The following is a 20,702-nucleotide window of genomic DNA, read 5'->3' as shown; positions in this document are numbered from 1 at the left end:
ACATTTACATATAAGTACTGATTAATACCCAGTTTACCTTTATGCATGACAGCCCTGGCGAGGTTAGAGGTTACCTTCCATTACATTGCTTTACCCCTTTGTAATGCTCCCTCATTTTTCTGTGGACTTTCCGCACCTGAATAGTTATTATGTGTACAAATATGACTGTTGGAATCCCCCTAACCTGAATATACCTGAAAGGCATAAAAACAAAAATTTAATATACTGAAGCTTAGATGTGGTGGCTGCATTCATTTTTATTTTTCTGGGTAAGAACATTTTCAACAAGTGCAGAAAATAAAGCACAACCATCCTTATTCTCCTTGTGTAACCTATCAATCCTACCTATCCACCATGTAATGGAAATGAACAAAGGCAGACATTTTTTAATCCCAGCCTATGTGACAACCATGGCTGCCCCCATATATGCAATAGAGAAATGAGATATGATGCGACTGGAATTGTGCTGTTTGCAAGGTGAAAACACCTGTAAAAAGAAAACAAATGTAGCCACCACATCTACCACCACATCTAAGCTTCAATAAATTACAATTTTGTTTTTGGGTTTAGATGCACTTTAAAGAGAAGCTGAGCCTGTGTGGGTCATGGAAGCATGTGTGCATGTCATACTTGCACAATAAGGCAGACTTTCCCCTTAATTTTCATCTTTTCGGCAATGACAGCTCCTTGTTCTCTGTCACCACAGCTACCATCTTCTCCGCCAATTCATTTGCATCAAATTTATTCCTTCTTTGATTATTAGGCAACCAGTGATAATGCAGCTCCTACATATGCATGCTGGAGTTACATTATCCTTCTTGGCTGCCACTCTTGGCATCTTGCAGATGCAGAGAGTGCACCAGGAATGTATACAGTATTGCAAACAGTGCAAGCAAAAAAGTTCCGTTTCACTGATACAATAAGAGAAAAAAAAACAAGCACCAACTCATAATACAAATTGACAAAACATGAAATATGTTTAAAGCAGCAATTTAAGGCTGAATTCTAGGCAGATATGAAAGGCACAAATTAACGCAGCTCTCTACTCATTAATACATCAAAAGGTTCCTTTTATTTCTAATGAAAGCAGTGTAAGTTCCTGAATATGACCAAGAATCAGCCTGTTGCAGTACAGTAAAGCTCAGATGGGAGAAGAAGAAGCAGCAGCACAAAAAGATATTCAGTTGTGTTGTAGTGCAAGGAACAAGCAGACAGGAGGCAAAGAACAGCGACACAGATAACACACTGATGTGTTCATGCTTTTCCTTTCACTGTCCGGTCACAGCATGGGAAAGAGACATTTTGTCTAAGACAGGGGTCTGCAACCTTTAAGACATAAAGAGCCACTTGGACCCGTTTCCGAGAGGGAAAAAAAGACTGGGAGCTGCAAAACCATTGCAACATTTAAAACAAATCGGACACTGCATATATTGCAAAAAGCGCTCTGGTCATGAAGGGGGTTTAAGGGCCCAGTAAGCAAAAGGTTAATCAGGGCCACAGTGTATCGTCATAATCACAATCATAGCCTTAGGTCAGTGGTGGGCAACTTTTTTTTCAACTGAGCCAAATCTCGCCAAAACCACGATTGAAATTTATTTTGAGAGCCACATTTTTAAAACTGAAAATACATCCCCCATATAGTAATTCATCCCCCATAGTAATTCATCCCCCATAGTAATTCATCCCCCATATAGTAATTCATCCCCCATAGTAATTCATCCTCCATATAGTAATTCATCCCCCATATAGTAATTCATCCCCCATAGTAATTCATCCCCGATAGTAATTAATCCCCCATAGTAATTCATCCCCCATATAGTAATTAATCCCCCATATAGTAATTAATCCCCCATAGTAATTCATCCCCCATATAGTAATTCATCCCTCATAGTAATTCATCCCCCATATAGTAATTCATCCCCCCTATAGTAATTAATTCATCCCCCCTATAGTAATTCATCCCCCATATTAATTCATCCCCCATATTAAGTCCCCAAGTCCCCCCTGTGTCAATTCACTTACCTTTGCTCCGCGCGTTCCTCTCGCCGTTCCGGTGTAGCATGAAAATCTGTCTCCTATGAGGATCTGTCCCCCTCGACGTATCTGCGCATGTGCCAGTTTCAGGCATTAGCAGCCGATCGGCGATCTCTGGCACATGCTCAGATACGTCGAGGGGGACAGATCCTCATAGGAGACAAATTTTCATGCTACACCGGTCTTCGCCCATTGCTGCCCTATTGCCTGTCACCTGGTGGGCAGTGTGCTCCGGAGCCACAGCCAAGGTGAAAAAGAGCCGCATGCGGCTCTGGAGCCGCGGGTTGCCGACACCCGGTCTAAGAGGAGACGAATAAGGTGATATGTTTCCCTTATTCCTTGCTCCTGATGGCTTCCTTCTCTTCATGCAAACCTCTTCTTTTTTGCTGCTGGACCAATTTCAGCTCTTTAATGCCATTTTGTAAAATGCAGGACTGCTGGTCCCACCCACAGCCCAGGATGTCAGACAGCTCCAGCTACCAGGAGATTGAATAATAATTTAAGTATATCACTGTATTCATCATCTCCTTTTAAAAACGGTAAGTTATCCCTTCCAGAAGGGTAGGTGACCCACTGAAAGGGTAACAGTTTTTCTTCCCAAGAGTTCAGCTTTAATCTGTTTATTTAGTTGTCTGTAATGAAGGGATATTTATGTAGTGAGCCATGATTGACAAAAATGGCACCTTACCATGGATAAATTGGCCTGTTTCTGGCCAAGTCTTTCCTGAGCCAACTTCAAGGCCTCCTGAGCTTCTGCAACACGATGTTGTTTGGGTATCACCATCTGGAATTATACAGGACATGCAAAATATCAGCAAGGAAAGTTATAACTTTTCAAAATTATTGTTGCAAATTTTATTTTAACCTTTAATGCTGAGAATATTAAATTAGAACTGAGGCAAAAAGGTTTACTTGGTTTGAATACAGTTGAGGAGGTTTATATACAGCAGATAAAATAAGTATTGAACACGTCACCATTTTTCTCTGTAAATATATTTCTATTGACATGAAATTTTCACCACATGTCAGTAACAACCCATGCAATCCATACATACAAAAAACAAGTTCAGAAATTAAGTTATGTGTATTGAAATGGAATAAGAGAGGGAAAAAGAATTGAAAATGCTAATTGAAATTTATTTAATACTTCGTACAAAATCCTTTGATGGTAATGACAACTTCAAGACGCCTCCTGTATGGAGAAAGCAGTGGCATGCATTGTTCAGTTATTTCCATAGATTTTCTATTGGATTTAAGTCAGCTGATTGCCTGGGCCATTCTAGCAGCTTTATTTTCTTTGAAACCAACTGCCAGTTTCCTTGGCTTTGTGTTTGGGATCATTGTCTTGCTGAAATGACCACCCTCATTTTATCTTCATCATCCTGGTAGATGGCAGCAGATTTTTATCAAGAATGTCTTGGTACATTTTTCCATTCATCCTTCCTTCAAGGATATGAAGTTTGCCAGTACCGTATGCTGAAAAACAGTCCCACACCATAATGTTCCCACCTCCAAACTTCACTGTTGGTATGGTGGTTTTGGGGTGATGTGCAGGACCCTTTGACCTCCAAGCATGGTGTGTATTGCGGCATTCAAAGAGTTTGATTTTGGTCTCATCTGACCAGACTATATTCTCCCAGTATTTCACAGGGTTGTCTAAATGTTGTGCAGCGAACTTTAAACGAGCTTCATCATGCTTTTTCTTTTGCAATGGAGTCTTGTGTGGTGAGCGTGCATACAGGCCATGGCGGTTGAGAGCATTACTTATTATTCTCTTTGAAACAATTGTACCTGCTAATTCCAGGTCTTGTGGGTTTAGTAACACTTTAAGTTACGGTACCATCTGAGGTCTTCTTGCAAACAGTATACAGTATTTTGCTAACGTCAAGGATGGAGTTGGGTTAAACAGAGCATTGGTGTTGTGAGTTGTTCAGGATATGAGATGGGTAATGTCTCACTCCAGTATGTTCCCTTTTTGAGGTTCTAGATGTTAGAATAATTTTGTATAGTTTCTATCTAAAACAATAAAAAACAGCTATATGTGACTATGTCAGCTGTGAAATTTGGTAGCAGATTTGGTTCATTTTTTTTCAAGTTTTAGGGGAACATTGGCAAGCTGTACTGTGTGATTTATGTTGTTTGATGGATTTGATATGTACTGACCTTGTTGAGTGATACAACTTCTATGAACCATTCTGTTAAATGTGTACATTAATTGCATATGGCAATAAAAACTTAAAAAAAAATTATGGTATCATAGTGAAGTGCAGGAAGGTGGGCCCAAGTTATCGATAAATAATGAGGTATGGGGTTGGGTGTTCACAAATTATGGGACAATATTAAGGTGCAGGAAGGGAGACCAGCTTACAGAACTCTAATGTGGTTCAGGCAGGAAGGAGCATTAAAATAAGGGTACCACACTGAGGTGCAGAAGGGAGGAACCAAGTTATAGGACAATAGTGAGGTGCAAGAAAAAGGACCTAAGCTGTGGGACAATAGTGAGGTGCAGGAGGGTGGGCCCAACTTATAGAACTATAGTGACGTGCAGGAAGGAGGGTCCAAACTGTGCAACAATAGTGAAGTGCAGGAGCATTTTTTCAATCTATGGGACAATAGTGAGGTGCAAGAGAGTGAAAAAGTTATAGGACAACAGTGAGGTACAGGACCAAGTATGGGAAAATTGTGAGGTGTAGAAGGGCAAGTCCAAATTATGGGACAATAGCAAGGTGTAGAAGGATAGGCTCATGTTATGGGATAATAGTGATGTGCGGGAGGATGCACACAAGTTATAAGACATTAGTAATGTAGAATGATGGGCACAAGTCATGGGGAAAAAAATGCGGCAACCAAACTAATTATGCCATCTTGAATGGAAAATGCAGAAGGTATGCATGGAGCCAGCATAGATTTTCTTTGGGAGAGGGGAGGGGGGTCAATACAGTATACAGTTATGGCCAAAAATATTGGCACCCCTGCATTTCTGTCAGATAATGCACCACTTCCCCCAGAAAATGGTTGCAATTACAAATGTTTAGGCATTCTTTTGTTTATTTATTTTGTTTGTATTACTATGACACAAAATAGTGGAGAAACAAAAAGCCAAATCTGACACATTCCACACAAAACACCAAAATGGACTGAACAAAATTATTGGCACCTTCTCAAAATTGTAAGAAATAATTGCATTCTAAGTTTGTGATGCTCCTGTAACTTGTAATTAAACTTGCCTATATCAATTAACAGGTGCTAACAATATAGAAATCACTCCAGCAACCAGTTAAAATGGTGAAAAACTGACAGTTGTGTGTCTGTGTGCCACATGGAGCATGGAGAAGAAAAAGAGCAGTAAAGACTTATCTGAGGATTTGAGAACAAAAATTGTGGAAAAGCATGGACAATCCCAAGGTTGTAAGTCCATCTCCAGATATCTTAATGTTCCTGTGTCCACTGTGCGCAATATTGTCAAGAGGTTTACAACCCAAGGTACTGTAGCTAATCTTCCTGGATGTGGATGAAAGAGAAAAATTGATCAAAGACTGCAGCAAAGTATTGTTCAAATGGTGGATAAAGAACCTCGATCAAGTTCCAGACAAATTCAAGCTGACCTTCAGGCACAGGGTACAACTGTGTCAGGTCGTGCGATACGTCGCCATCTGAATGAAAAGGAACACCATGGTAGCAGCAGGGCCAGTGCTAGGCTATTTTGCGCCCTAGGCAAGATCAGCTACTTGCACCCCCCCCCAAAAAAGAACCCCCAAAAAACTTCACCTGTAGTTATACGTCACCCCTCCTAACACACTTCCTCTTTCCCTTCAAATTTTCCACCCTAGCACAAATCCCCCCTCCTATCAATCCTACCTCTTAGCACAAATCCACCTAAATCCCTCCTCCTAACACAACCCCCTCCAAATTACTCCTCCCAGCACAAATCCTTCCTCCCCAGCCAAATCCCTATCCTAGCACAAATCCCTCCCTCCTAGCACATCCCCTCCAAATCCCCCCTCCTAGCACAAATACCCCCCATCCCCCTCTCCTAGCACAAATTCCCTCCAATCCCCTCTCCTAGCAAAAATCCCCCCACACCCAAATCCCCCTCCTAACACAAATCCCCTCCCCCCAGTTCTCCCTCCTAGCATAAATCCCCCCAATCCCCCTTCCTAGTACAAATTCCCCCCCAATCCCCCCTCCAAACACAAATTCCCCCTTATCCCCTCTCCTAGCACATATTCCCCTCCCCCACTCCCCCTCCTAGCACAAATCCCCCCAAACCCCGCTCCCCACACCAATCTTCTTCCTTCAATCCCCCCACGTAGGACAAATTCCCCCAAATCCCTCCTCTTGCTAAAACTCCTCCAAATTACCCTTCCCAGAATAAAATCCTCCTGCCTTACCCAAATCCTCCCCCTTTTAGCACAAATTCTCCCAACCTCCCCAAACCTGTTCCCACCACTTAGCCCCCTATTCCTTCTCCTAGCACAAATTCCTCCCTACCCTATCATTCCCTATACCCTTCCAAGTACAAATAGCCCCCACCCTCCATCCTGCACAAACCTTTAATCTCAGCACAAATGATTGTTACCCCTGACCCACTCCCCTAACCTGTAAGCCCCCTCTCGAACTTACAGGCGGTAATCCAGGTAGCAGTGAGGGTTGTGCTATGCTCTCACTCCTGTCAGTGGAGTGATCCTCCATACAGCAGATGACACAGGATCATTCTTGGATCAGGCTGTACACAGCTTGATTACCCCACCCCCTATCTCCACTGACCGCTCACCTCTGTTGGTAGCAGGGAGCCAGGGAATAAATCAAACACTAAACATGCTGTTGTAAGAGCGATCATGTGTCATCTGCTTTATGGAGGATCACTCCACTTACAGGAAAGGAGAGCACAGCCTGCACCCCCCAGCTCTCTCCTGTCGTTTCTTCTGCAGGCTTCATGGCTCAAGGCTGCTCTACCCTTGTTCCAGCCGTGAGAGCGGAGATGGTGGAAGGCACTCAGTGGCCAGACACAGCATTCAAGGAAAGACTGGCCTGGGAGGGCCACAACTGAAATCTGAAACCCCCCGTCCCATGTTCCGGCTATAGAGGAAACCAGCAGCCATGGCTGCACCCCTGGGCAGCAATGTGCCCTAGGCGGTTGCCTGGTTTGCCTAGCAGTAGCACCAGCCCTGGGTAGAAGACCCAGGAGGACCCCACTGCTGACACAGAAACATAAAAAAGCCAGATAGGAGTTTGCTAAAACTTACCTGAGGAAGCCAAAATCCTTTTGGGAGAATGTGCTGTGGACAGATGAAACAAAATTGCAGCTTTTTGGTAAAGACCATCATTCTACTGTTTTCAGAAAAAGTAATGAGGCCTTTAAAGAAAAGAATACAGTCCCTACAGTCAAACATGGTGGAGGTTCACTGATGTTTTGGAGTTGCTTTGCTGCTTCAGGCATTGAATGTGTTGACCGTGTGCATGGCATTATAAAATCTGAAGACTACGAAAGAATTCTGGGGTGCAATGTAGGACCCAGTGTCAAAACGTTTGGCCTCTATCAGAGGTCATGGTCTTACAGCAGGACAGTGACTCAAAGCACATGTCAGAAATTGTTTCAGACAAAGCGCTGGAGGGTATTGAACTGGCCAGCAATGAGTCCAGATCTCAATCCCATAGAGCACCTGTGGAGAGATCTCAAAACAGAAGTTGGGAAAAAGAACCCTTCCAACCTGAGAGACCTGAAGCAGTTGGCGAAAGAAGAGTGGTCCAAAATTCCACCAGAGTGGTGAGAAACTCAATGATGGTTACAGGAAGCAAATGATTTCAGTAATTTTTTCCAAGGGGTGTGCCACCAAATAATTTTGTCCAGTCCATTTTTGGAGTTTTGCATGGAATATGTCAGATTTGGCTTTTTGTTTCTCCACCTTTTTTTTTGTGTCATACCAATACAAACAAAAGAAATAAACATGAGAATACCTAAACATTTGTAATTACAATTTTCTGGATGAAGTGGTGCATTATCTGACAGAAATGCAGTGGTACCAATGTTCTGGCCATGGCTGTAGGTATAGATACACCAGTTTACAGTAAAATGCTAGATACACCAATTGAATATATCACATACAAATATTGCAGGAAATCCAGCATTCCAAGGGTCCAACATTATTAGTAGAAAACCTACATTCTGACATAAAGCCTTCCTAAAATTTGAAGACATCCCTATACAATTAGGTCCATACAGTGAAGGAAATATGAAAAATTAATAATAGCGCCTATGGTCAAAATTATATAACTTACTAATAGTGTACCAGCTGCAAAAAATCACCATATATAAAGTGTACCAATAAATAAATAATTTGCGCTAGTAAATGTGTATAAAAAGAAATCATCAAATCATAAGTCCAGAAAAAAAAAATATATATGTCAATACCACAAAAAAAAAAAAAAAAAAAAAAAATTAAAAAAAACTTTTAAGTGCAAAAAACTTTTGTGCAAAAAAAGTGTCTAAATATGAAAAATTTTCACCAAAAAACCTTGATAATATAATGGCAGATCATCCATAAATATATCTTCAGAAATGGAAACTCTGCAACACATCGATCCTCATCGATCGAAATAACAGGATGAAAAACTTTGTAGTTAATCGAAAATCCACTTCTCCAATAGATAAAGGACCACCTTCAAACGTATCCATGGGGGGAAATGCCAAGCACTCGAGAGAAACAGAAAGACTTCATGGTGCAATATTATAAAAACCAATTCCTTTATTAGGTACTCATTGCACTTACTCAAGAGGTGTCCCAGCCGACACCAGCATCAACAGCATAACAGCAATCACATAAACGAGCCTGGCTACTCAGCACATGCGCAGTAGCTGGCAGCCAAAAACGTAATGACGTCACATCAATCAAGCTCCGCCCTACGTGTTTCGTCATCGACGTCCTCACGGAGCGGATAGATGTGAGACGTCTCAACCTCCTTAAATATTCACTCACAGGAAACGAACAGCTGACATCAATGGGGAATCAAGCAAAGCAAGCCGCCCCACAGATGACAGGAGTCCACAAAGGATATACAATGTATCCAATATATTTGCCATCACAAGCAAAAAAACTTTAAAACAAGAGAACAAAAATAGAATAAAAAGAAATTTGAATAAAACACTAATGATAAATAAATTAAATAAGTAAATACATTAACGGGCCAGCACCCTCTAAGACTGTGTTTCAAAAAGGGGAACTTAAAGGGCCAGTAACACTTTCAACACAAATAAAGAGGAACTCTAGTAATAATACAAAAATAATGCAAAAATTGTACAAAAAACATACAATCTCCCAAATATCATCTTTAAACAGTTACCTATATAAAAATATACTTAAAATAGCATAAAAATTAAAAATTAAAAATTTGTGAGAAAACAATTCAAATCTATATCGACATTTAACCCAAATGGTTGCAAGGAATTTAGTTCATAAATCCAAAACGTCTCTTTTTTGGAAATCTCATTAACCAAATCCGAGCCCCTCCAATGGGGTTTTACCATCTCGATCCCATAAAAGGTAAGTAAGCTCGGATCACAAGAGGTATACAAGAGGTATATTGATGACATTATAATGGTATGGGATGGATCCAGAGAAAAGCTCGATTCCTTTATGGAATATATTAATATGAACCGCTATGGATTGAGATTCACTGTTATGAGTGATTTTGAGCAAATTCATTTTTTGGATCTGGTCCTATACAAAGATAATGGCCAAATTTGTACCAAAACTTACTTCAAGGAAGTGGACAAAAACAGCTATATACCTATTTCTAGTGGACATCATCCAAATTGGTTATATAGCACTCCAAAAAGTCAGTTTACCAGATTAAAAAGAAATTGTAGCGCTAACAAAGATTTTTTCGACCAATCTGAGGTGTTAATTGAAAGATTTATAGAGAAAGGGTATGATAAGACCTTTTTGATTAAAGAGAGAAATTCGATTGGTATTAAAGATAGGGAGACGTTTCTTGGAAATAGAAAGGCTCATTTGGGATTTGAAAATAATGTACCCTTTATTACTAACTATAATATGCAATACAAAAATATTGAACGAATTTTTAAAAAATATTGGCCCATTTTGTTAAAAGATGATATACTAAATAAATTCTTATCTAAAACTCCTAAATTCATTTATAAGAAAAATAAGTCTCTTAGGATGAAACGGGCTCGCAATGTCATCGAACCCCCAAAAAAGTTCGATCTGTTTCCAAATTTAAATGTTTTTTTTCCTTGTAGGAAGTGTAAAGTTTGTAGGACTGTAAAAGTTGGTAATAATAAAAAAAGAAAGTCATTCTGCTCTTCATTTTCCAAAAAAGAATATGATATTAAATCCCTGATTACATGCAATTCTACACATGTGATTTATGTTTTAGAATGTCCATGTCATTTGAGATATATTGGGAGAACTGGGAGATGTTTAAAAACAAGAATAGGCGAACATATAAGAAACATAGTAAAAGGATTTGATAAACATAGTGTATCCAAACATTTCAAATTGGTACATAATTGTGATCCGAGCTTACTTACCTTTTATATAGATGATATATGGGAGATTGTATGTTTTTTGTACAATTTTTGCATTATTTTTGTATTATTACTAGAGTTCCTCTTTATTTGTGTTGAAAGTGTTACTGGCCCTTTAAGTTCCCTTTTTGAAACACAGTCTTAGAGGGTGCTGGCCCGTTAATGTATTTACTTATTTAATTTATTTATCATTAGTGTTTTATTCAAATTTCTTTTTATTCTATTTTTGTTCTCTTGTTTTAAAGTTTTTTTGCTTGTGATGGCAAATATATTGGATACATTGTATATCCTTTGTGGACTCCTGTCATCTGTGGGGCGGCTTGCTTTGCTTGATTCCCCATTTGATGTCAGCTGTTCGTTTCCTGTGAGTGAATATTTAAGGAGGTTGAGACGTCTCACATCTATCCGCTCCGTGAGGACGTCGATGACGAAACGCGTAGGGCGGAGCTTGATTGATGTGACGTCATTACGTTTTTGGCTGCCAGCTACTGCGCATGTGCTGAGTAGCCAGGCTCGTTTATGTGATTGCTGTTATGCTGTTGATGCTGGTGTCGGCTGGGACACCTCTTGAGTAAGTGCAATGAGTACCTAATAAAGGAATTGGTTTTTATAATATTGCACCATGAAGTCTTTCTGTTTCTCTCGAGTGCTTGGCATTTCCCCCCATGGATACGTTTGAAGGTGGTCCATTATCTATTGGAGAAGTGGATTTTCGATTAACTACAAAGTTTTTCATCCTGTTATTTCGATCGATGAGGATCGATGTGTTGCAGAGTTTCCGTTTCTGAAGATATATTTATGGATGATCTGCCATTATATTATCAAGGTTTTTTGGTGAAAATTTTTCATATTTAGACACTTTTTTTGCACAAAAGTTTTTTGCACTTAAAAGTTTTTTTTAATTTTTTTTTTTTTGTGGTATTGACATATATATTTTTTTCTGGACTTATGATTTGATGATTTCTTTTTATACACATTTACTAGCGCAAATTATTTATTTAGTGAAGGAAATATGTATTTGATCCCCTGCTGATTTTGAATGTTTGCCTATTCACAAAGAAATGATCAGTCTAAAAATTGAAAAGTAGGTGTTTTATAACACTGAGAGGCAGAATAGCAACACAAAAGAAATGCATTTCTAACAAATTATGCACTGATTTGCATGTTCATGAGGCAAATAAGTATTTGATCCCCTATCATTCAGCAGGATTTTTGGCTACCAGGTGTCTTTCACACAGGTAACAAACTGCTGCTAATCTCATTTTGTTACCTGTATAAAAGACACCTGTCCACAGGAGCAATCAAACAATCAGATTCCAAACTCTCCACCATGGCAAAGACCAAAGAGCTGTCCATAGATGTCAGGGACAAGATTGCAGACCTATACAAGGCTGGACTGGGTTACCAAACTATCGCCAAGCAGCTTGGTAAGAAGGTGACAACAGTTGGTGCAATCATTTGCAAATGGAAGAAACACAAAACCGTCTCCCTAGGTCTGGTGCACCATGCAAGATCTGACCTTGTGGAGTGTCAATGATCATGAGAACAGTGAGGAATCATCCCAGAACTACACGCGAGGATCTTCTCAATGATCTCCAGGTAGCTGGGACTACAGTCACCAAGAAAACAATTGGTAACACACTATGCCAACAAGGATTGAAATCCTGCAGGGCCCGCAAGGTCCCTGTGCTCAAGAAAGCACATATCCAGGCCTGTCTGAAGTTTGCCACTGAACATCTGAATGATGCAGTGGAGGACTGGTTGAAAGTGTTGTGGTCAGGTGAGACCAAAATCGATCTCTTTGGCATCAACTCAACTTGCCGTGTTTGGAGGAGGAGGAATGCTGCCTATGACCCCAAGAACACCATCCCGATTGTCAAACATGGTGGAGGAAACATTCTGTTTTGGGGGTGTTCTTCTGCTAAGGGGACAGGACAACTGTACCGCATCAAAGGGACAATGGATGGGGCAATGTACTGTCAAACCTTCTTCCGTCAGCCAGGGCATTGAAAATGGGTCTTGGATGGGTGTTTCAGTATGACAATGACCAAAAACACACGGCCAAGTTAACAAAGGAGTGGCTCGAGAAGAAGCACAATAAGGTCATGGAGTGGCCTAGCCAGTTTCCAGACCTTAATCCGATTGAAAATCTGTGGAGGGAGCTGAAAGTTCGAGTTGCCAAATGTCAGCCACCAAACCTTAATGACTTGAAGAGGATCTGAGAGAGGAGTGGGCCAAAATCCCTCCTGAGATGTGTGCAAACGTGGTGGCCAACTACAGGAAACGTCTGACGTCTGTGATTGTGTCAGGGATCCCCTCGATCCCTGCCGCGATGGTCCCGGCGCAGGCGCACTGCTCCGCCCTGTACACGGGCACTAGGTCCGGGCCGGCCGCGGCGTTCGAGTTCGCGCATACGCAGTAGAAGCCGCGGCCGCCCGCTGGGCACCAATGGCAGCGCAGGGCGGGATATTTAAATGTCCCTGAGCTGTCATTTCGTTGCCTTCTGGTCTTACCTGCTTCCTGTGATTCTGAACCTGTGCCTTGTAAGTTTATTGACCCGGATTGTTCTTGACCTGCTGATTTCTCCTGCCCAGACCCTTGCTTTGCCTGACCTCTCTCCCTGGATGCCCCTCATTAGATCTGACCTACTGTTGCTGACCTGGCGTGTGACCCGACGATTCTCTGCCTGCTCCCTTGTACCTTACCGTCCTCTACGTTACCAACTCGGCCTGTCTGACTTCGCACTTGCTCAGCCATCCATCCTATCGGGGTCACCCGACCTCCTCACATCTGGCTCTCCCTGGTTGGAGCCCCTGGCGAACACCCCTACCACTGACAGGTGTGCTCAGTAGTGGCGACCTGGTCTCGGGGTACTACAAGTCCATCCCCACCATCAGGGGCCCTGGTGAACAAGTACCCTGGGGCTTAGACTCTGCGCTCTGGGCACGCCTGACCAGTGGAGTGCTAGTGGTGCCGCTCGGCGGTCCCTCACAGTACCAGAAGGCCATGACTGAGCCTCGAGGAGGACCCTCCCCGATGGAGGAGGTTTGCAGGCACCTGGCTACCCTGACGCAAGCAGTAAACTCTTTGCAGGACAGATGTTTGCAGATTGAGAATCGGTTTTAGGCCTGCACCATATCTGCTCCTGTTTCACAGGCCCCGGCTCCTGCACCTCCGGTCGCAGCAGCCCACGAGCCGGCTCCTGGGCCTTCCGCATCACTCCCTATGGCGGAACCCCGAGTACCCTTACCCGAGCGCTTCCACGGGGATCGCACACACTTTCGGTCATTCCGTGACTCCTGTCTGCTCTACTTTGAACTGCAACCACGGACCTTTTTGACAGAATCGGTGAAAGTGGGGTTTGTTATCTCTCTGTTGCAAAGTGAACCCCAAGACTGGGCCCACCGACTAAGGGGAAATAATGATCCCCATCTGGTTACGGTTGACAACTTCTTTAACGCTATGGCCATCTTATACGATGACCCACAACGGGCGGCCTCGGCCGAGGCCACATTATACGCACTCCGACAAGGTCGGCGAGCGGCTGAGGAATACGCCTCTGACTTTAGGCGCTGGATGGGAGACACTCGCTGGAACGAGTTCGCACTTTTGCACCAGTTCCGTATGGGCCTATCTGAGGCTCTGAAAGACGAGCTTGCCCGGGTGGAGGTGCCCGAGACATTAGAGGACTTGATTGCACTCACCATTAAAATTGACCGTAGGCTACGGGAGCGCAGATTGGAGAGGTCTGGTCAGGGTCGCGGAAATACCTGGGGGTCATTCCAAGGATCCAGTCAACATACTAGGCCAAACATCCAGAACCTGCCGTCTGAAGATGCTCCCGAACCCATGCAGCTAGGCCTGGCACGGCCTAAACTATCGCCAGAGGAACGCCAGCGCAGACGCTCCCAGAATCTGTGTCTCTACTGCGGTGAAGCTGGTCACATGGTACGTTCCTGCCCGCAGAAACTGAGTAAGTTCACCTCATCTTCTTTATCTATTGGCAATATGAATCCGTCCCAATACTTAGTTGTCCCCCTCTCCTTTCAGCTTTCAGAAAGGACCGTGGAGGTGACGGCCATAGTTGATTCGGGGGCATGCAGCTGTTTTGTGGATATCAATTTTGCTCACCAGCAGGGTATCCCCCTCCGTCCAAAGGAGAAGGGGTTTCACATCTTTTTGGCTGATGGGTCCCGGATAAAGTCAGGGGTGGTTAACCAGGAGACCCCTTCCATTGTGACTTCCATTGCCGGTCAGCACCGGGAACTCCTCCGCCTGGATGCTATTGCATCACCCCTTTTCCCAGTCATTCTGGGGCTCCCATGGTTGCGGGCCCATAACCCCCAAATTGACTGGGAAACTGGGGTTGTCTCGTTCCCTTCCCCATACTGTCGGGAACTGTGCCGAACCTCGGGCCCGGAGGTCCCCCAGGTCCTCCTGTGCTCTGAAGGGGATGCCAGCCTAAAACAAGTGATTCCTGCAGCCTATCATAAGTTTCTTGATGTGTTCAGTGAACGGGGAGCAGATACTCTACCCCCCCACCGCCCATATGACTGTCCTATTGATCTGTTACCCGGTTCTGAAATTCCCTTCGGGCGAATTTTTCCCCTTTCTGAGCTAGAATTAGGGGCCCTGAAGGATTATATTGAGGACAGCCTCCGGAAGGGATTCATCCGTCCCTCCACTTCCCCAGCAGGTGCAGGGATCTTCTTTGTAGAAAAGAAAGACAAGACTTTGAGGCCATGTATTGACTATCGGGAGCTGAATAGGGTCACAATCAAAAATCGTTACCCATTACCACTGGTACCAGAATTATTCCAGAGCTTAAAAGCTGCAGTAGTATTTACCAAGCTGGACTTAAGGGGAGCCTACAACTTGGTTCGCATAAGGGAGGGGGATGAGTGGAAAACGGCCTTCCGCACCCGTTTCGGCCATTTCGAATACCTGGTCATGCCTTTCGGGTTGTGCAATGCGCCGGCCACCTTCCAGCACTTTGTAAACGACATCTTTAGGGACTTCCTGGACATCTTTGTCATCGTCTACTTAGACGACATTTTGATTTTCTCATCCTCCCTGGGGGAGCACAGGGTACATGTAACAAAGGTGTTGGGGCGGTTGCGGCAGCACGGGTTGTACGCTAAAGCAGAGAAATGTTGCTTTGAACAGGCTAGCGTTACATTTCTGGGTCTGATTATCTCCACCACGGGGGTCGCAATGGACCCTCAGAAGGTCTCTGCGATCCTAGATTGGCCTGAACCCACGGACAGGAAAAGCGTCCAACGTTTTATCGGGTTCGCAAACTTCTACCGGAAGTTCATCAAGAACTTTTCGGGTCTGGTCTCCCCCATCACTCAGTTAACCAAGCTTGGGACACGATTCAGATGGACGCCAGAGGCACAGGAAGCTTTTGAAGCACTAAAGAAGTTATTTACCTCGGCACCCATTCTGGGTCATCCCGACGCCTCCCTGCCCTACATCTTAGAAGTAGATGCGTCAGAAAACGCGGTTGGCTCCATCCTTTCCCAGCGGAAGGGCACCAAGGAATTACTTCACCCAGTAGCATTCTTCTCACGGAAACTTACCCCTGCGGAGAAGAACTACGACATTGGGGATCGAGAACTACTGGCTATCAAGACCGCATTAGAAGAATGGAGGTACCTGCTGGAAGGTGCCTCACATCCCATCCTGATATTCACGGTCCACAAGAACCTGGAATATCTGAGGACGGCCAAACGTCTGCGCCCACGACAAGCAAGATGGGCATTGTTTTTCTTGAGGTTCCAGTTCCACATCACATACAGGCCGGGATCAAAAAACACGAAGCCAGACGCGTTGTCACATATGTAGGAGGACGCCAAGGAGATCCCAGTGCCTGACACTATTCTGCCTGCGGGGAACTTCTTGGCCCTCCAGACGAACCTTCGCTCCGAGATCCTGAGAGCGTCCACAGCGATGTCTACCTCCGATGGGGCGCCCCTCCAGAACAAGGGGGGACTCCTATGGAGGGAGGACCGGATTGTGGTGCCGGAGGATGCCCGAACCTTAGTCTTGGGACATTGCCATGACCACTCGATGGCAGGACATTTTGGCCCGGTCAAGACCCAGGAACTTCTCCGACGTTCCTTCTGGTGGCCGGACATGGCCAAGGATTGTAAAAGTTACGTGGGCTCCTGTGCCATCTGCCAGCGGAACAAGCCTTCAAGAAATAAGGCGTGGGGCCTGCTACGTCCATTACCCATCCCTGAACGGCCCTGGCAGAAAATCGCTATGGACTTCATAGTCGAGCTTCCACCTTCACTGGACCACACAGCAATTCTCATGGTCGTGGACCGCTTATCCAAGATGGCCCATTTCATTCCTTTACGGAAGACTCCATCAGCAGCCGAGACGGCGCAAGTTTTTATTCGAGAGGTCGTTAGACTGCATGGGGTTCCCGAAGACATCTTCTCGGACCGAGGGGTGCAGTTTACCTCGAGATTTTGGAGGGCATTGTGCAAAGCCCTGGATATCAAGCTATCCCTTTCCTCGGCATTTCACCCTCAGACCAATGGTCAGACCGAAAGGACCAATCAGACCCTAGAGCAATACCTGCGATGCTACACTTCATTCTCTCAGGACGACTGGGTGCCACTTCTCCCTTTGACGGAATTCGCGTACAACAACGCTTGCCATTCTGCAACAGGGCAGTCCCCGTTCTTCTCCAACTATGGGTTTCACCCTGTCTTCCTCCTGGATTTAGTCCCGGAATGCCCAATTCCAGCGACACAGGATGCACTAACCTTTTTCACTTCAAACAATAAAAAACTACAGGAAGCCATCCGTCAAGCCCAAGAAGACTACAAGAGGGCTTTTAATAGGAAGCGAAGAGGGGATCTGGTGTTGCGGCCCGGAGAGAAGGTTTGGCTGGCTACATCGAACTTGAGGATGCTCTGCCCGTCAAAAAAGTTGGGACCTAAATTTATAGGCCCTTTTTGCATCAAACGGATGGTCAATGAAGTGGCCTATGAACTTGTTCTCCCTGAGACACTCAAGATCCACCCTGTCTTCCACGTGTCCCTGTTGAAGCCGGTAGTCCCTGATGCCTTCCCGGAACGGGAATCCAGGCCCCCGGAGGCCGTAACAGTTGAAGAGGAAGAAGAATTCGAGGTGGAGGCAATCCTGAAGTGCCGACGAAGGGGGGGCCAGACCCAATTTCTCATCAAGTGGAAGGGCTATGGCCCTGAGGACAATTCGTGGGAACCAGCCCATAATGTCCATGCACCTAGACTTGTCCGGAGGTTTCTTTGTGATCACCCGTGGTGGAGAGATCGGGTGGGCATCCGGAGGTTGCCCGTAGGGGGGGGGGCAATGTCAGGGATCCCCTCGATCCCTGCCGCGATGGTCCCGGCGCAGGCGCACTGCTCCGCCCTGTACACGGGCACTAGGTCCGGGCCGGCCGCGGCGTTCGAGTTCGCGCATGCGCAGTAGAAGCCGCGGCTGCCCGCTGGGCACCAATGGCAGCGCAGGGCGGGATATTTAAATGTCCCTGAGCTGTCATTTCGTTGCCTTCTGGTCTTACCTGCTTCCTGTGATTCTGAACCTGTGCCTTGTAAGTTTATTGACCCGGATTGTTCTTGACCTGCTGATTTCTCCTGCCCAGACCCTTGCTTTGCCTGACCTCTCTCCCTGGATGCCCCTCATTAGATCTGACCTACTGTTGCTGACCTGGCGTGTGACCCGACGATTCTCTGCCTGCTCCCTTGTACCTTACCGTCCTCTACGTTACCAACTCGGCCTGTCTGACTTTGCACTTGCTCAGCCATCCATCCATCCCATCGGGGTCACCCGACCTCCTCACATCTGGCTCTCCCTGGTTGGAGCCCCTGGCGAACACCCCTACCACTGACAGGTGTGCTCAGTAGTGGCGACCTGGTCTCGGGGTACTACAAGTCCATCCCCACCATCAGGGGCCCTGGTGAACAAGTACCCTGGGGCTTAGACTCCGCGCTCTGGGCACGCCTGACCAGTGGAGTGCTAGTGGTGCCGCTCAGCGGTCCCTCACAGATTGCCACCAAGTACTAAGTCACGTTTTGTGAAGAGGATCAATTACTTATTTCTCTCATGAACATTCAAATCAGTGCATAATTTGTTAGACATAAATTTCTTTAGATTTTTTTGTTTCTATTCTGTCTCTATGTTACAATACACCTACTATTCGATTTTTAGACTGATCATTTCTTTGTGAGTGGGCAAACATTCAAAATCAGCAGGGGATTAAATACTTATTTCCTTCACTGTATATATGTGGACACAGGCACAATTTTCATACTTTTGGCTCTGTATGCCACCAGAATATATTAAAACGAAACAATCCAAATGAATTTGAAGTGTAGACTTTCAGCTTTAATTCAAGGGCTTAAACATAAATACAAAGTACAAATTTTAGGAACTGCAACCATTTTTATACACAGTCCCTCCATTTTCAGGGGCTCAAATGTAATTGGACAAATAAAAATAATCATAAATAAAATGTTCATTTTTGATATTTTGTTGAAAATCCTTTACTGGCAATGACTGCTGAGGACGGGAACCCATGGACATTACCAAAGACTGGGTTTCCTCCTTTCTGATGCTTTGCCAGGCTCCAATTGCAGCTGTATTCAGTTGTTCTTTGTTTGTGGGTCTTTCTGCCTTTAGTTTTGCCTTCAGCAACTGAAATGCACGCTAAATTGGGTTGAGATCAGGTGATTGACTCGTCCATTGCAGAATATTCTACTTCTTTTCCTTCAAAAGCTCCTGGGTTGCTTTTGCACTGTGTTTTGGATCATTGTCCATCTGTACTGTGAAGCGCCATCAAATCAACTTTGCTGCATTTGGCTGAATCTAGGCTGACAGTATATCTCTAAACACTGCAGAATTCATCCGGCTGCTTCTGTCATATCATCAATAAACACCAATGACCCAGTGCCACTAGAAGCCATGCATGCCCATGCCATCACACTGCCTCCACCATGTTTTACAGCTGACGTTGTGTGCTTTGGATCATGAGCTGTTCCAAGCCTTCTCCACACTTTTTTCTTACCGTCATTCTGGTACAGATTAATCTTAGTTTCATCCGTCCGGGGGAATGGCTATTATTAAGAGCTGTAATTCCTAAACCCTTCCTCCAATTTGGATGTACATACCCTCAAATTAAACCTGAGAGTGTGCATTTTCAGCCCATATCTATCATATAACTATAGCTTGAATATGTTTTAGTAATTACCTGAAAAAAAAAAACGAAAATCGTGTGCAAATATATACGGACCTAGCTGTACATTGCACAGTTCATTCCTTTAACTTGTAGCCTACATACCTTGTGGACTTCATGATAGTGCTCTAGAGCCAGCACCCATTGACAAAGAGAACGGCAGGCCGTGGACACTAAACCAACTTTCTGCGGGTTAAACTCTGGGGTGCTTGTATATTTCTTTAACTGATAAAAAACCTGGAAGTAGATGATAGGAAAGCATAGATCAAGTCACATCAAGCTCATAATTTAAAGGTAAATTATAGTTTTCTCAGTGAGCACATATTTTGAGTTATAATTGCAATATTTACCTTAAAACTGAACTCCAGTAATTATTTGCAATGCATACTAACATAGGCCCAGTTTAGCACAATGCATGTATATCTTATGCCTGATGGATTGCTGGAGAAACTGTAAATTACTGTAGTAGTCAGTGATAGCTGCAAACTTCCAGGTCCTGCTCAGGTTCTATGTAAGCAGCTGACCCACACCCCACTGACCACAGGAGGGTCGCTATTGATAGAAATGCCCTGCAATTTTTCAGTGAATACCAAGTATTCTCTGACTGTACAGGGTGGAATTCATGATTCCACTGCCCCTCCTCTCTACCTTGTCCAATCAGAGAATGCTTTGCATTCATGAAAAATACAAGGCTTTGTATGAATGGCGGTGGCACTGAGCGAGCAACCCCCTGAGGTCAGTTTGCAGTGGGGCAGCTGCTCAAATCAAACCGAAGCAGGGCCCAAAAGATCGTGACTATCACTGTAGTAGTGTGACTACTACAATGATTTCCAGCTTCACCAGCTGTCCATTAGGTATATAATAATGTATACTTCATTTTGAAAACCATTT

General features: G+C 44.3%; 1 protein-coding gene across 1 annotated transcript in view; it reads right to left on the bottom strand.

Moving 5' to 3' along the window:
• The window catches only part of DNAH14 (dynein axonemal heavy chain 14), a 338,071-nt gene that overhangs the window by 54,652 nt on the left and 262,717 nt on the right, over nucleotides 1-20,702 (bottom strand). Inside the window, exons 64-65 of the mRNA XM_089684997.1 lie at nucleotides 19,917-20,048; nucleotides 2,723-2,818 (exon numbers count right to left, since the gene is read on the bottom strand). Of these exons, the coding sequence (XP_089541123.1) occupies nucleotides 2,723-2,818; nucleotides 19,917-20,048 (228 nt within the window). The remainder of the gene's footprint in view (nucleotides 1-2,722; nucleotides 2,819-19,916; nucleotides 20,049-20,702) is intronic.

Source organism: Staurois parvus, unplaced genomic scaffold, assembly GCF_062004578.1.
Source record: "Staurois parvus isolate SC_StPar_1 unplaced genomic scaffold, SC_StPar_1.0 ptg000362l, whole genome shotgun sequence".
Classification (NCBI taxonomy): Eukaryota; Metazoa; Chordata; class Amphibia; order Anura; family Ranidae; genus Staurois; species Staurois parvus.
The sequence above is the reverse complement of the archived record's forward strand: the minus strand, read 5'-3'. Positions and strand labels throughout refer to the sequence as shown.